Source organism: Arvicanthis niloticus, chromosome 23, assembly GCF_011762505.2.
Source record: "Arvicanthis niloticus isolate mArvNil1 chromosome 23, mArvNil1.pat.X, whole genome shotgun sequence".
NCBI lineage: Eukaryota > Metazoa > Chordata > Mammalia > Rodentia > Muridae > Arvicanthis > Arvicanthis niloticus.
Genome location: NC_133430.1, coordinates 3448903 through 3463250, shown reverse-complemented (window position 1 = coordinate 3463250; position 14348 = coordinate 3448903). Strand labels below are relative to the sequence as shown.

General features: G+C 41.5%; 1 protein-coding gene across 2 annotated transcripts in view; it reads left to right on the top strand.

Annotated features, from left to right (window-relative positions):
• The first annotated feature begins 310 nt into the window (after nt 1-310).
• Esyt2 (extended synaptotagmin 2) overlaps nt 311-14348 on the top strand; it is a 90613-nt gene continuing 76575 nt past the window's right edge. The window contains exon 1 of one of the 2 annotated variants that reach the window (XM_076920948.1): nt 311-793. In XM_076920948.1, the coding sequence (XP_076777063.1) occupies nt 464-793 (330 nt within the window). In that variant the 5' untranslated portion in view covers nt 311-463. The remainder of the gene's footprint in view (nt 794-14348) is intronic. The other variant, XM_076920947.1, reaches the window with a different exon arrangement.

Here is a 14348-nt window from a genome sequence, read left to right as displayed (position 1 = left end):
CCTGGTGTCACGACAGGCGAGTGGCAGCACCGCAACACTAGAGCGGAGGCGGGGCCGACCGCGCGATAACACCGTGCACAGTCCGTCCGCTGCCCGAGGTTCTTTTCCCGAGGGCGCGGCCGGGTGGGCGGGATCGGGTTGGAGATTGACATCTCGCCCCGCCCAGATTCTTTCAGGGTAGGCTGTCTCTGGATCGTTGATCCCGATAAGGAAGAACCGGGCGCACGGTGATTGCGTCACCAAAACACGCGTTCAGCCTGAACAAGACCCTCTGCCGGAGACGCCTCGGGTGGAGGCGGGCCTTGCGCACGGTGATGACGTTGAGTCCCGCCCGTTTGAGGAGTAGAGCGGTGGCGCCCGCTGGCCCCCTCAGTGGGGCGCTGGCGCGCGGGGTGGAGTGACCTGCGGTCTGTGGGAGAGCCGCGCCCGCCTCAGCAGGGAGGAGTGCTCAGCGCGGCTGGCGATGAGCGGCGCGGGGGGCGAGGGGCCGGAGGCCGGTACTGGCCGCGCTGGGGGCCGCTCGGAGCCCGAGGCCCCGGGCAGCGCTCTGAGTGTGGACTTGCCGGGGCTGCTGGGGCAGCTGGCGCGCAGCTTCGCGCTGCTGCTGCCGGTGTACGCCCTCGGCTACCTGGGGTTGAGCTTCAGTTGGGTGCTGCTGGCGCTTGGGCTGCTCGCCTGGTGCCGCCGGAGCCGCGGCCTCAAGGCCAGCCGCCTGTGCCGCGCGCTGGCACTGTTGGAGGATGAGGAGCAAGCTGTGCGCCTGGGAGTGCGCGCCTGCGACCTGCCCGCCTGGGTGAGTGTTGTCCCCAGCCCTGAGCGGAGTCGGGTCCGCACCACCCTTCTCCCCTTCTTAGTGACGGGTGGGGGACTCAAGCCCAAGTGAGGTGTCAGCCACCGCTTGCTCCGAATCTCGGTCCGATCCCGGGTCCAGGTAGTGCGGACAACCTGGACCCCGGACCAAGTCAGGTGTGTGACCTTACTGCTGTCTGCCTCTCCCACTGTCTACTTACCCAAATGGTGTCTTCTGTCAGCACTCTGCCCACCTGCTTTCCTCGGGGATTCTGCCCAACGTGGCCCAACCCGGCTCCGAGCGAGGGCCTCCGTCTGGGTCTCACTTATGTCAGCGCACCCACCTCCCCCACCTAAGTCAGGTGGCCTCATTGCTGTCCCCACCCTCATCCAGGGCGAGGTGTCCTGGCCATCATCTGCGCCAAGAGAGTGTCCGCTGTCAGTCCTCTTCCTGGTTGTCAATCCTTGCCCATCGCTAGCAAAGTGCGCAGGTAGTGAATACTTCCTAACTTGGCAGTATTGGTCATTGTTAGTTGCTGGGCCTTTTCCTTTTTTCACGCTGGCAGTGACTACCGCCCTGAAGCACACTTGGTGGGCGATGAGCTGAGATCTCTTTTGCCCTGAGTGATTCTGTAAACCTTTTGCTAGCATGGTGCTGCAGGCCTGGAAACGTCCAGATTCTCTTTTCTGATTTAAAAAGTAGTGACAGCCAGTGTGGGGAGAAGTTAATACAAAAATCAAGACGACTCATTCATTTCTTAGTTGTGTAAATAACATGATTGAAGTGTTCCTGGAAAGCTTATGTTAGGAGAATTGAGATGATTGTTTCATTGTTTAAAATACCAGATGGAAGACTAGGCACTTTTATATGATCATTTAAGATCCAGGGTGAGCATGTATAGAGGGAGATTTTGAAAGAGTGAACAGTAATGATTAAGTTATGGTATTGATTATTTTTTTCTAAAAATGCTTTTTACTTATTGAGTATTTGAACCTTTTGGAGAAGGCTTAATCATCTTTTCACTGTCTTTCTTAGCAAAGAGTTAGTGTCATAGTTTCAGATAGAAGGAAATAGTGCATATTTTAAGATAGATGTTGTGCAGTATTAGGCTGGATGTCAATGTCTGTGGAAGTAGATAGTGTTAAGTTTTAGAAGGGAGAAAGGAGCAATTTAAGTGGAGGAAGAACTTGGAGAATGTTCGTCCTTTCCAGCTAGGAAACTCCTGTGAGATATGGCATAGAGTATGTGGTACAACTATCAAAAAACAACAATTAAAAAGTAAGAGTTCCCCAAATCCAGAGGAACATTATAGGCAGCGCTTGGTGATGACAGTTAGCAACTGAAGTTAGAGCGGTGATAGTGCAGCACTTTTGAAACTTAAAATCTGCAGATTGATGGTGAATGTGTAGGACAGGAGTGCTTTGGAAAATGAAAGTAACTGATATGACACACCATTCAGCTAGCAGTAAAGGAATGTATAAAACCAGGAAGTTAGAGTAGCCAAGGTGAGAAAAAACAAGAAGCAGTGGTGCACTGTAGAATGCTGTAGTGGTATCTTGTGTCTCTGCTACACTAAATTAAATGCTGTCAGAAAGCTGGTGAAAACTAGTAGTTTAAATGACCAAACAGCAACATAATAAGACTGAAGTCGGCAGGAGCAAGGTGTTTCTGACTTCCAGAAATACTTGGTTATTGAGCAACTGATATAAACTAGCTTTTAAAACATTGTTTGCAAAATGCAAATATTTTCACAAAGGAAATAAAGTTGCTGCCATAATGAGCCAAAACTTTAATGGAATAAAAAAGTAATTGACCAGTTTTCTTTTTGTTTTTAGTTTTGTTTCTAATTGTTTTTTGTTTTTAGTATTAGGGTCAGACCTAAGGCTTCCAGTGTGATAGTAAAGTAGTCTACCACTGAACTACACTGACAATCCCGTGCAGTTTTGTTTGTTTGGTTTGGTTGTTTGGAGACGAGGTCTCCTCAGCCACAGAGTGATGGGACCACAGGTATGTGCTAACATGCTTATCTGGTTCCTGGGGTTTCTGGATATTGTTTTGATATTTTGTCTTGAACAAGATGTACATGTTAAAGACTGTAATGTCCACTGATGACTATGACTCGCCGTGTTGTAGAAACATGAGATGATGTGAGCCAGTATGGTACCAACTTCCTGTTCCCACCATTAGATAAATTCACCCACAGTTTTTAATTTTATTTAGCAAAATGAAAATTTAAGATGGACAATGCTGCACTTACATTCTTATTTGAGAACCCAGACATGGTAGCATAAGGTGTGATTCTTTCCTGTTTTTACTACTGCCGGTAAATACTGATGTTGTGACTACAGGCATAGAAACAGCAACCTCTTTTGTACATTGCTGCTTAACTTGGTGAAAGTTGTCTGTTTGTTTTGTACTCATTGTGTGGATTACTGAGAATGGAAACCGTCCAGTTTCTTTGGATATGTTCTCTTATTGTGTATACCTTTAGAGGGAGACAACTTTCTTCCCTTGTTTTTCTGGAAGTTTAGGAGAATGTAGCTCTAGCCAACATATAATATCTATAATCTAAGAACAAAATAAATAAAAGAATGCATGGTAGTCTCATGTAAAGAAAGAATAAACAGTTGGCTTTTTTGATACTTTCTAAGAGTTTATGATATGAGACGTGCATCAGCTTGGTAACTCAGTTATTTTAGTCTGAGTACTTGCTGCTCTCTGAGGATGAGCTGGAAGGAGGCGCTGCTGAGCTGCTTCTTTACACTCACCTGGTTATGCCCAGGTGGTGCGGGCTGTGCCAATTAGATTGCATTGCCATATGTGTTCTAGGTGTTCCAGTAACTTAGAACATAGTGTCCTAAGGTTTCTAAAAATAATCAGTAAATACCTGGGTGATTGAAATTTACTATGTATGTACCTATCAGCCTGTATGTTGAGGCTTTAGTTGTATTATTCTCATTTTAATTTTAAAGATGGGCCTTAGATTAAATATGAATACTTTATAGATATGAAGTCAATCTATAAATCTATTGTGTTGATTGGTTTGTGTGCCTATAATTTTACAATGTACTGTGTGTGGTCTTTTGTATTTTGTTAACAGTTTATCAAATCATCCTTTTTAACTTCCATGACAAACAGAAGAACTTAATCATACTGTTACAGTGAAGTATAAGAAGTTGTCCCGTCTTTATATTTATATTCTTCCCAGGTAGGTGTAACTGACAATCTAGTAGGCAGGCTGCTGATAGTCTCGGGTAGCATATTGTTAACTTTCAGCCAACCTGTGCAGATTTTGTCTGCTGGACCTGGGATCTGAGGGCCTGAAAGAATGGGGCAAACTGCAGTGTAAAGCTGTAGACAATCTTTCTTCAGTTTCAGTGTAGTTTTATACATGAATGCAACAAAGAAAGGATTTAAGGAAGGTTGAGTTCAGAAAAACATGATCAGAAAAACGTGTAAATTAACCCAGTAAGCATGTACTGAATATTAATAGAGCAGCCCTTTCCCATAACTTTCCCAGGACAGACCAATTAAACACAATTGCCTGGCACATAATATAGATTATAGCTGGGAAAGCATGAAAACAAGGCAGAAGGCCGTGTCCAGATTCAGGGTATACTGAGACTAGCACTTGACATATTATTTCACCAGATAAGGTTCTATAGCTATGTTCTGACATCTAATAAGAAAGAATAAAAATGCCTTATAAACTGAATGTAAATATTTGTCACAAGAGGCAAGAAATCATATTCAAGAACAATTCAGGGAACAAAAGGCACCTGAGGTAAAAGGCCCTCTGCCTTTTTTCCTGGAGCCTCTTTCTCAGTTCCCCAAGGCATTGTTCACCATGGGTCATTGTTTTGACTGCCTTCCAACATGTAGGATTTGAAGAAAGGATCAGGGAAGTTTTTTGTTGTTGTTGTTGGTTTTTTTGTTTTTTTTGTTTGTTTGTTTGTTTTTGTTTTTTTTTGTTTTGTTTTGTTTTTGTTTTTTTGAGACAGGTTTTCTCTGTATATCCCTGGCTATTCTGGAACTCACTTTGTAGACCAGGCCGGCCTCAAACTCAGAAATCTGCCTGCCTCTGCCTCCCAAGTGCTAGGATTAAAGGCGTGCGCCACCACTGCCTGGATGAGGGTTCTTTGGTAAGGGGAGTATGTATAAAAATGAGTGTCAGGACCTAATGGGGTTGACATTAGCCAAATACCCAACACCAGGGTCACAGAACCTGAAGAGACCACCTCCAGTAGATAGACATGGCTCCCAGTGGAGGGATGGGGTCCACCACTCTTCTGAAAATAACCCAGAATTGTTCCTGTCCAAAGGAAATGCAGGGACAAAAATAGAGCAGAGGCTGAAGGAAAGGCTATCCAGAGACTGCCCCTCTGTGCGATCCATTCCATCTGCAGAGAACAAACCCTGACACTATTGCTGATGCCAAGATGTCTAGGAGCCTGGTATGGCTGTCCTCTGAGAGGTTCTGCCAGCACCTGACTCAGATGCAAATACAGCCAACCATTAGATTGAGACCAGGGCCCCCAATGGAAGAGTTAGGGGAAGGACTGAAGGAGCTGAAGCGGTTTGCAACCCCATAGGAAGAAGAACAGTACCAACTAACCAGACCCCTCACAGCTCTCAGGGACTAAACCACCAACCAAAGAGTACACACGGGCCAGTTCATGGCTCCAACTACATATGTAGCAGAGGACTGCCTCATTTGGCAATAGTGGGAGGTCAGATGCCCCAGAGAAATCGGATGCTAGAGGGGTGAGGTGGGAGTGGATGGTTGGGGGAGTACTCTCTTAGAGGCAAAGGGGAGGGGAATGGGGTGAGGGGGTTCATGGAGGGGAGACGGGGAAGGGGAATAACATTTGAAATGTAAACAAATAAAATGGTTAAAAAAGGTTAGCGTCAGATTCAGTGTGAACAATGACAATGATGGCACGTTTGTGAGACAGAAGCCCCAGAGTCCAGGAGCTCAGCAATGGAGACCAGAAGTTGTTCTTCTGGACCATCTTCTCTGGAGAGAACTCTGTTGAGATCTGTTATGCTTTAAGTTCTTCATGTGATAGAAAGTGGAACAGTAGGACAGTGGTGGGACGCGCCTTTAATCCCAGCCTTTGGGAGGCAGAGGCAGGCAGATCTTTGAGTTCCAGGGCAGCCTGGTCTATAGGGGAAGTTCCTAGACAGCCAGAGCTACACAGAGAAACCCTATTTCAAAAAGAACAAAAATAAGTAAATAAATACATAAATAGGCAAAGTCTTAAAGAAAAAAAAGTGGAACAATATACCAAGCAAGGACAACCAGTGGTGCTTCCATTGACCCCACTCACATCATAAAGAGTGAGAAGTACAAGTGCTCTCACGGGACCCTCCCAGACCCTCAGGTATGAGGGGCAGTAGTGCCTTCAGTGGATCTGCTCAGACTCTTAGTAATAGAAACAGGAATGCTTTCACTGAACTTTACATAGGCTCTAAAGAATAAGGAGGAAATATGTTCCTTCCTTGGGTTTTCCACACACTTCTGGCAATTTGCAGGTACCTAATTAAAACTATCCCAAGTTCTATAGACATGTAGAACTTGAGCATAGCAGGAGAACAGTAATGTGCTCAGATGTAAGTTTATGGAATCAGAAGATGAAACTTGCAGCATATTGACTCATTCCTGTGTCACTTTAGTTTCTAAATACTTCCAGGCAAAATAGTACTCGTGTTGTGCCCTGTACATTTTGTGTAGCTGGAAATTGTGTATTTACAGAAGGTTGTTAGCCACTATGGGAATCAAACCCAGGTCGTCTGGAAGAACAGTCAGTGCTCTTAACTGCCAAGCCATCTTTCCAGTCTGAGCAGCATAGTTCTTAAGAAAGTGCTAATGTCTCCATAGTTTTCTTTGCACAAGAACATTTCCCCGCCATTTTATTTATAGATGTCTTCTCCTGATTTTGCTGTCATTTGGTTTTTATTTACTTATTTTTATTTCATTTTTAAATGTTAGTGTTTTGCCTGTGTATTTTTTAAGTATATTCGTGTGTGCAGTGCCTATGGAGTGCCAAAAGAGGGTGTTAGATACACAAGAACTGTAGTTTAGATGTTTGTGAGCTGCTGTTTGGGTGTTGGAACCAAACCCAGGTTCTCTTAGAGCATCCAGTGCTCTCAACCCTGAGATTTGTCAACACTACTGTTTGTCCAGCACCACGTCCTGTGATTTTTTAAAAATTGGGTCATTTATTTTTGTTAATTTTCTTCTAGAATAGATTGTATTTGAAGGAACTAGCACAGTTCATGGGTAGAGTTTTAAAACTGTTGCTTATGGGTTCATTTATTAGTATCTTAGTTAGGGTTTCTATTGCTGTAATAAAACACCATAACCAAAGCAGCTTGGGGAAGAAGGGGTTATTTCACTCACAGTCCGTATAACAGCTCATCATCAAAAGCAGTGAAGGCAGGCACTCAAGCAGGGCAGGAACCTAGAGTCAGCAGCCGAAGGTCTTGGTGGGGAGCTGCTTCCTATCCTGTTTATTATGACTTGCTCAGCCTGCTTTCTTATAGAACCCAGGACCAACAGCCCAGGGATAGCACCACCCACAATGGGCTGGGCTCTCTCCTGTCAGTCACTAAGAAAATGCCTGTAGCTGAATCTTACAGAATCATTTTCTCTAGAAAGGTTTCTTTTCAGTTAACTCTACCTTGTGTCAAGTTGACATAACACTAGCCAGTGCACTTACCCAGCTGACTTAATTACTTTTTGATTGCTGGAACAAAACACCATGACCAAGGCAGGTTACAGAAGAAAAAGTTTATTGGGGCCTTATCGTTTGAGAGGGTGAATACATGGCCATCATGGTGGAGAGCATGGCAGTGGACAGGTAGGTACTGGGGCTATAGCTGGGAGCTTGCATTCTGATCCACACGTTGGAAGCAGAAAGACAGAGGGCCAGGGGGAGAGAGTGGGAGAGGGAGAAGGAGAGGGAGAGAGAAAGAGAGTGCATTCTAACTCTGAATGGCATAGACTTTTGAAACCTCAAAACCCACCTCCAGTGACACACTTCCTCCACCATGGCCACACTTCCTAATTCTTCCCAGTTTTACCACCTGGGGAACAAGGATTCGAATATCTTAGCCATTATTGTTCAAACCATAACACCAACCTTAAGAGAAATGTTCTGTGCTCCAGGTGTGCTACGTCCTAGTAATACAAAAATGAGTATGACAAAGCTGTAAACACAGGAAATACTACCTGACAACAATGTAGATCTTTGCAAAGTCATAATATTCATTGGTAGTTTTGTTTCCCCAGCCCCAGTTTGTTTATTTGTTTTCTTTTTTAAAAAACAGACTATTTAGCTCAGGATGGCTTCAGACTCATGGTCCTCCTTCCTCAGACTCAACAGTGCTGTAATTACAACCACCATGCTCGTTTTGTTTTCTTTTAAATTGATTAAAAACTGCATATATCTACAGTGTACATGTTTCTTTCCAATACATATACATTATCAAATATATATATATATACATCAATCAAATACATATAAATTGATCAGTTGCTAAATTGAACTAAATACATGTATTACTTCTATCTTTACCAAGTCACATTTTTATAGTGAGAAAAATCTCTTAGTACTTTTCATAGTACTTTTCAAGAATTCCTAAAATTGTTATTAATGTTGTTAGCATGATCTATAATAGATACCCTGAACCTATTCCTCCTAACTGAAATTTTATATCCTTTGATTAATATTTCTCCTTTACTCTCTTCTGGTTTTCTTGTCTTGTAAAACTTAAAAATATTATGAAAATATTTAAGGTTTCATTCTTTTATTTTGTTTTCTCTGTTGAGAGTGAGTCTCATGTATGCCAGGCTAGCATCAAATCACTGTGTAGCTGAGGATGATCCTCCTGCCTCCTCCTCCTGAGTGCCAGGATTACAGGTTTGTAACACCATGTCTGGTTTGGGTGGTTCTCAGGTGCAGGCCCAGGACCTCGTATAGGCTAGGCAAGCGTTCTGCCACCTGAGTTATATATCTCTAGCCCTAAAACAGTTTTTCATTCAGGAAAAAATATACTAAGTATGTAGTCCAGGGGCTGGAGAGATGGTTCAAGATGAAGAGCACGTGTTCTCCCACAGGATCTGGGTTTGACCACAGGCACCCACATGGTAGCTCATAGTTAACTGTAACTCCAGTTCCAGAGGATACTATGCCTCCTTCTGACCTCCTTAGGCACCAGACATACAAGTGATTCACATACATATATTCAGACAAAACACATAAAAATGAATAGATTTTTAAAAATTAATAATAAAAGTTAGTCCATGATGTTTGAATGTAGTTGCCAGAAGATGATTATACATTAAATGAAGTTGTTGTGTACTTTTCTGTATTTACTAGTAAGTATACTAAAGATCGTTTATTTGGGAAAAATCTGGTGTAAAACTTTAATTTTTTTGGGCTCTGAACTACTGATTTTTTTAAAAGTAAGGTAGCCCTTTTATTAAGTCCTAGTTGGTAAAGTGTATGCTCCCCTCCCCCTTTCCCCTGCCCCTTCCATCCCTCCCTCCTTTTCTTTCTTTCATTTGTTCATTCTTTCTAAATGCTTTTAGGGCATTTTGTACATTCATTCACTAAGGCAATAGCAATAATCTTTAAATCAATCTAATTGTAAAAAGTGTTTTCATTTCCTATTTGAGGTAGCCTTACTTTGGAGCTCAGGCTTCCTGGAACTCACAGTGTGACCCAATTTGTTTCTGAACTCAAAGCATACCTTTCACCTAAGTCTACCAAGTATTAGGATTATAGGTGTTACCCACCAAGCTTGCTCAGTGACAACAAAGATTTTCTTGATAAGAATTTAAAATGTAAGGTATATTGATGGTTATTCATCTGTGCAGGTAGTTCTAATTTTGTGCTGTGTTATTGTTAATTGTTTTTTCTTATGGATGCTTATGAATGTTTTATGGGCACTCTTTTCTAGGATACTTCTGAGCATCTAGTTCAAAAGGTGAAAGTGTCAATGCAAAGTGAAACGTCTCTTGTAGGTGCACATTGTGTGCCTTCAGGTTTTTTGTGCTTGGTGACTGAACTCTAGGACTAGTCTGCCCGGCAGTGCTGGAGTGAGACGAGAGCAGGACAGTGTCCAGTATCCTTCATCTGTTTGTAAAGCTGTGACTGAAACTGAGCATGAGTGTTGCTTAGTCAGAGAGCAATTTTTTTTTAATTTTTAACAAATGTTAAATTGTATTTTTTCTTTATAACATGTTAATGGACTGATATTTGAAACATATTTTTTTCTGATATAAGAAGAATATACCCTTATTCTAGAACATTTTAAACTTTCAAGAAGAATAAATGTAGGGGGAAAAGTAACCTTGAATCCTAGTTAGTGATAATCATTACTGACATTTTGGTAGGAAATTTTCTATGTACAGATAGAGTTTGTAGTAATTCTGGGGTTTGAACCCAGGGCCTTGCATATACCAGGCAAGTGCTCGACTCCTGAGGTACATGCCAAGCTCTTTTTTAATTTTAGTATTTTTCTCGAGCTAAGTTGTTGGCCTTAAACTGCTTTGTAGCTCAGGCTGACCTTGAACTTGTTTCAGCCTCTGTCTATCTGGAATTATAGGTGCCACTCTGTTTCGCTAGTATTTCTTAGTCTTGATATGTTTGGAAGTGAGATTATATATAATATATATATATTTTATATCTTATATATATAAACATATATTTTACTTTAGAACAAGAGCTATTCTGTATCAAAAATACTATATATATTTTTTTAGAGGTGTGGTTCACCATACCTGACTTCTTAAGAGGCTGCAAGTGCAAGGACAGGGGCTGCCTATAGACTTCTAAAATTGCTCCTGAATTGATTCAAAACATATGCATACAGATAATGAAGAAAAATCTGGGACATGGAGGCAAGGGTGTTTGTGGGCTTCTAGTTTGAAGAACTGGTTGAATGCTGTGTCTCTGCATTAATTCCTAACCTAAATTAGGTCACTCCTGGAGACAAAAATGTCTTTTATAAGTTAAAAATTTGTTGATACCTGCTAATGCAGAACTATCAGAAATTCTACCTTTGAGACTCACTTCACAAAGGACTAGATTCTTCTAGACTTCATCTCTACTAGAAATTGTCATGAGGACATTCATCCAGTGTATTGAACATTGATTACAATTCCAACAGAGACTTAGGGCATTCTTATCCTCTCCATTACATAGTGATCACATGAACTTTTATATACTCAGAGTAAGTACGGTCTTAACTTGGTGTATTTACCAAATACATTGATGGGGACATCTAGTAAACAGTTTATAACCAAGTAAAGTAATCTCTTTTCCATGTCTCTGATCTGTCTAATGACATTTTTAACTTTTGGGTTGATGGAAGCTAGTAGTCCAAGTTAATACATTCCAAAGGCTCAACTCGATAGTCAGAAGGCTGTTGAGTGGATACAGAGCTAGGTAATAAATAGCTTCTCAGGAGACTAAAGATAGATCTAGGTAATTCAGGCCCTCAGTGTACAATACTCCACATTCAGGAAGTTAGAGTCAGCTAATCAATCTACAGAATCTTCAACACAAGTGTGGTTTTGTTTTTCAGAGAACAACATTTTACTGTATTTTCCTTTCTCTATTGGCCATTATTTTGAGGGTGTTATCTTTTTAATCTTCAGAAACATGACTATAATTTTTTGAATATTGCCTGTCTTATGGAAATATTGTTTATTTGTTTAGTAGAGACATTTAAAAAACAAGAGTGTTAGATATTATGTGGTCAGAAAAGATAAAACTAGATTTTGAGTGATTTTATCTGTTTTTTTTTCAAGTTATAAAAGAATACTTGAGTTACTTAAAGGCTATATGAACGATTTTTAAACATATTAGAGTAACATAATTTTATACATAAAAGTCTAGGTGGAAGACAGTGTTTGTTTTGAATGGTAAGACGCCATAGAGGGGCTAGAAAGGTGGACAGAGGTGAAGGGTTAGGGCGACTCTTTTGGAGGACCTGGGTTTGATTCCGAGGTCCACAACTGTCTATAACTCCAGTTCCAAGGGGTTTGAACTCTCTTCTGGCTTCTGTAGGCATCAGGACTTGCATGCTGGGAAAATACTCACACATATAAAAATAAAGTTGCCTTTTTAGAAAAGACATGGTAGGTTTATCCCCAGCACTTCTTATAAAAAGTGACTTTTATAAAAGACATTCCCTCCACAATGAGTCATAACTCCAGAATGTTCTTCCTGTGTGGGCAATATTAAAATTTGTTGACAAGAATGTTCTCATCTCAAATAGTGGTTTTGTGTAGAACAATAAGATAACTGCTCTGGGATCTCTGATACTTGCTGGGTTGTCCTGTCCTTCTGTAAGTTTGCCCACACGGCTAGTCCATGTCTTGGATGTATTGCTGATTGTGAGAAGCAGTCAGCAGAGACCAAGAGTCTTGTGTGCATCTCTCTCTCTCTCTCTCTCTCTCTCTCTCTCTCTCTCTCTCTCTCTCTCTCTCTCTCTCTCTCTCTCTGTGTATGTGTGTGTATGTGTCTGTGTATGTGAAGATACACATGTGCCATGGCATATGCTTAGAAATTAAAGAACAGCATGCAGGAGTTGGTTCTACCATGTGGGTCCTGGGAATTGAATTCAGGTGGCCAGGCTTGGTAGCAAGTGCTACTCAACATAGCTATCTCACCAGCCCTTAGCCATTTGTTTGTTTTTGAGATATAGTTTCTTTAGTCCTGGAACTCACTTTATAGACCAGGCTAGCTTCAGACTCTGTTTCCCAAGTATTAGGAGTAAAGGCATGTACTACCACTCCCAGCTTATGTTTTTGTTTTTTTAAAAATTACGTTTTTAAGGCTGGAGAGATGAGCCAGTAGATAAGAGCACTTACAGCTCTTGCAGAAGGCAAAAAATTGATTCCTAGCACCCACAACTGTTATGAACTCATATGTGCAGCTGTACTATTAGCTGGAAAATACTTTCATTTTGGTCATTTTCAGGGAAAGGAGTCTCTCTCTTTCTCTCTCTCTCTCTCTCTCTCTCTCTCTCTCTCTCTCTCTCTCTGTCTCTCTTTGTCTCTCTCTCTCTTTTTCAAACACACACACACACACACACACACAGAGACACACACCCATTAATTGACATCTGCAAGACACTTCTCTGATGTGGGCTGAGAGATTTATAATTCTATGGGCACAGCAACAAGTTATTAGGGTTCATTTTAATACTGTGTTCATTTAGAGGAATAATAGTGATAGTGCTGATGATAATCTAGTCACAGGTTCTTGGCCCTGCTAATGTATGGAGTATGGGTCCCATCTTATGGATTAGGCCTTTAAATCAGTCTGAAAGTGCTTGGTTACCATTTTAGTTACTTTTCTATTGCTATGATAAAACATTCAAACCTCCACAGCCTACTCCTTGGCCTCCGTAGGCTTGTAGCCATATAATAATACAAAATGCATTTAGATCAAATTCGAAACTCTCCATAGTCTTTCAGTCTCAAGACTGTTTAAGAGTCTATCATCTCTTTGGAGACTCAAAGCAATCTCTTAATTATAACACTCTGTAAAATCAAAAAGCACATTACATACTTCCAACATACAAATTATATATAATGGCACAGAATTCATACTGCTCTTCTAAAAGTGGTGACATGGGCATAGTAAGGAAATACCGGACCAAAGCAAGACCAAATTCAAATAGGAGTAATTCCAAATCCTGAAACTCCAAGTCTGCTGTCCAAGGGTTAGATAGCTCCATTCTTCCAGCTTCACTGGCGCATACTTCTCTCTTCTGGGCTGGTTCTACTCCTGTACGCAGCTCTCCCAGGTAGAGATCCCTCAGCTCTGGCACCAGTATTTTGGAGTCTCCAGTGCAATCTAGACTTTGAACTTTTACAGCTTGATGCAGTGTCCTCTCTGGGCCTCCATTCTCCTGGTACACACCTGGCCTCACTGGCTTTCTTGAATCATGGAGTAAAACCAGAACCACATGGATGATGCTGTCAAGTTCTGAGGCCTGCTTGGGATGGAACCTGTCCTCCTTCTCGGATTGTATTTACATAAGCTATGATTTGTTATTGCTCTTTAGGAACATATAATTCCTTAAGCTTTTTCCCCCCCTAGATTGCAGGATTACTTGGGTGGGGTCTGGTCCAAGAGTACACTCCCTTTATTACATTTCTCCTTATCTCTGTCAACACAAGATTTGACTTTAACATGGAATTTCCTGGTGCTCTTTTTCTCTTCAAATTGTACATGTTTTATTTCTTTTGTGCTTTTTGCTCTTTTTTATTGTAGATCTGCATAAGAGTGATCATTAGTAACTGTGTGGTGTAGTCAATACTGGTCTGTCTTGAGATTGTCTCTGTCAAAGAAATTAGTCCAAAATGTTTCTATTTAGCCTTAGACAGATTCTTAGGACAAGAGTAAAAACCAACTACTGTCCTTGATAAAATACCACTAGAATGGTCTTTAGCTTATTTACTAATGTTGTTTCTCCGAAACTTCTTGAGCTGAGGCCTCCATGGTGTACATAGTTCGCAACAATTGCATTTTCT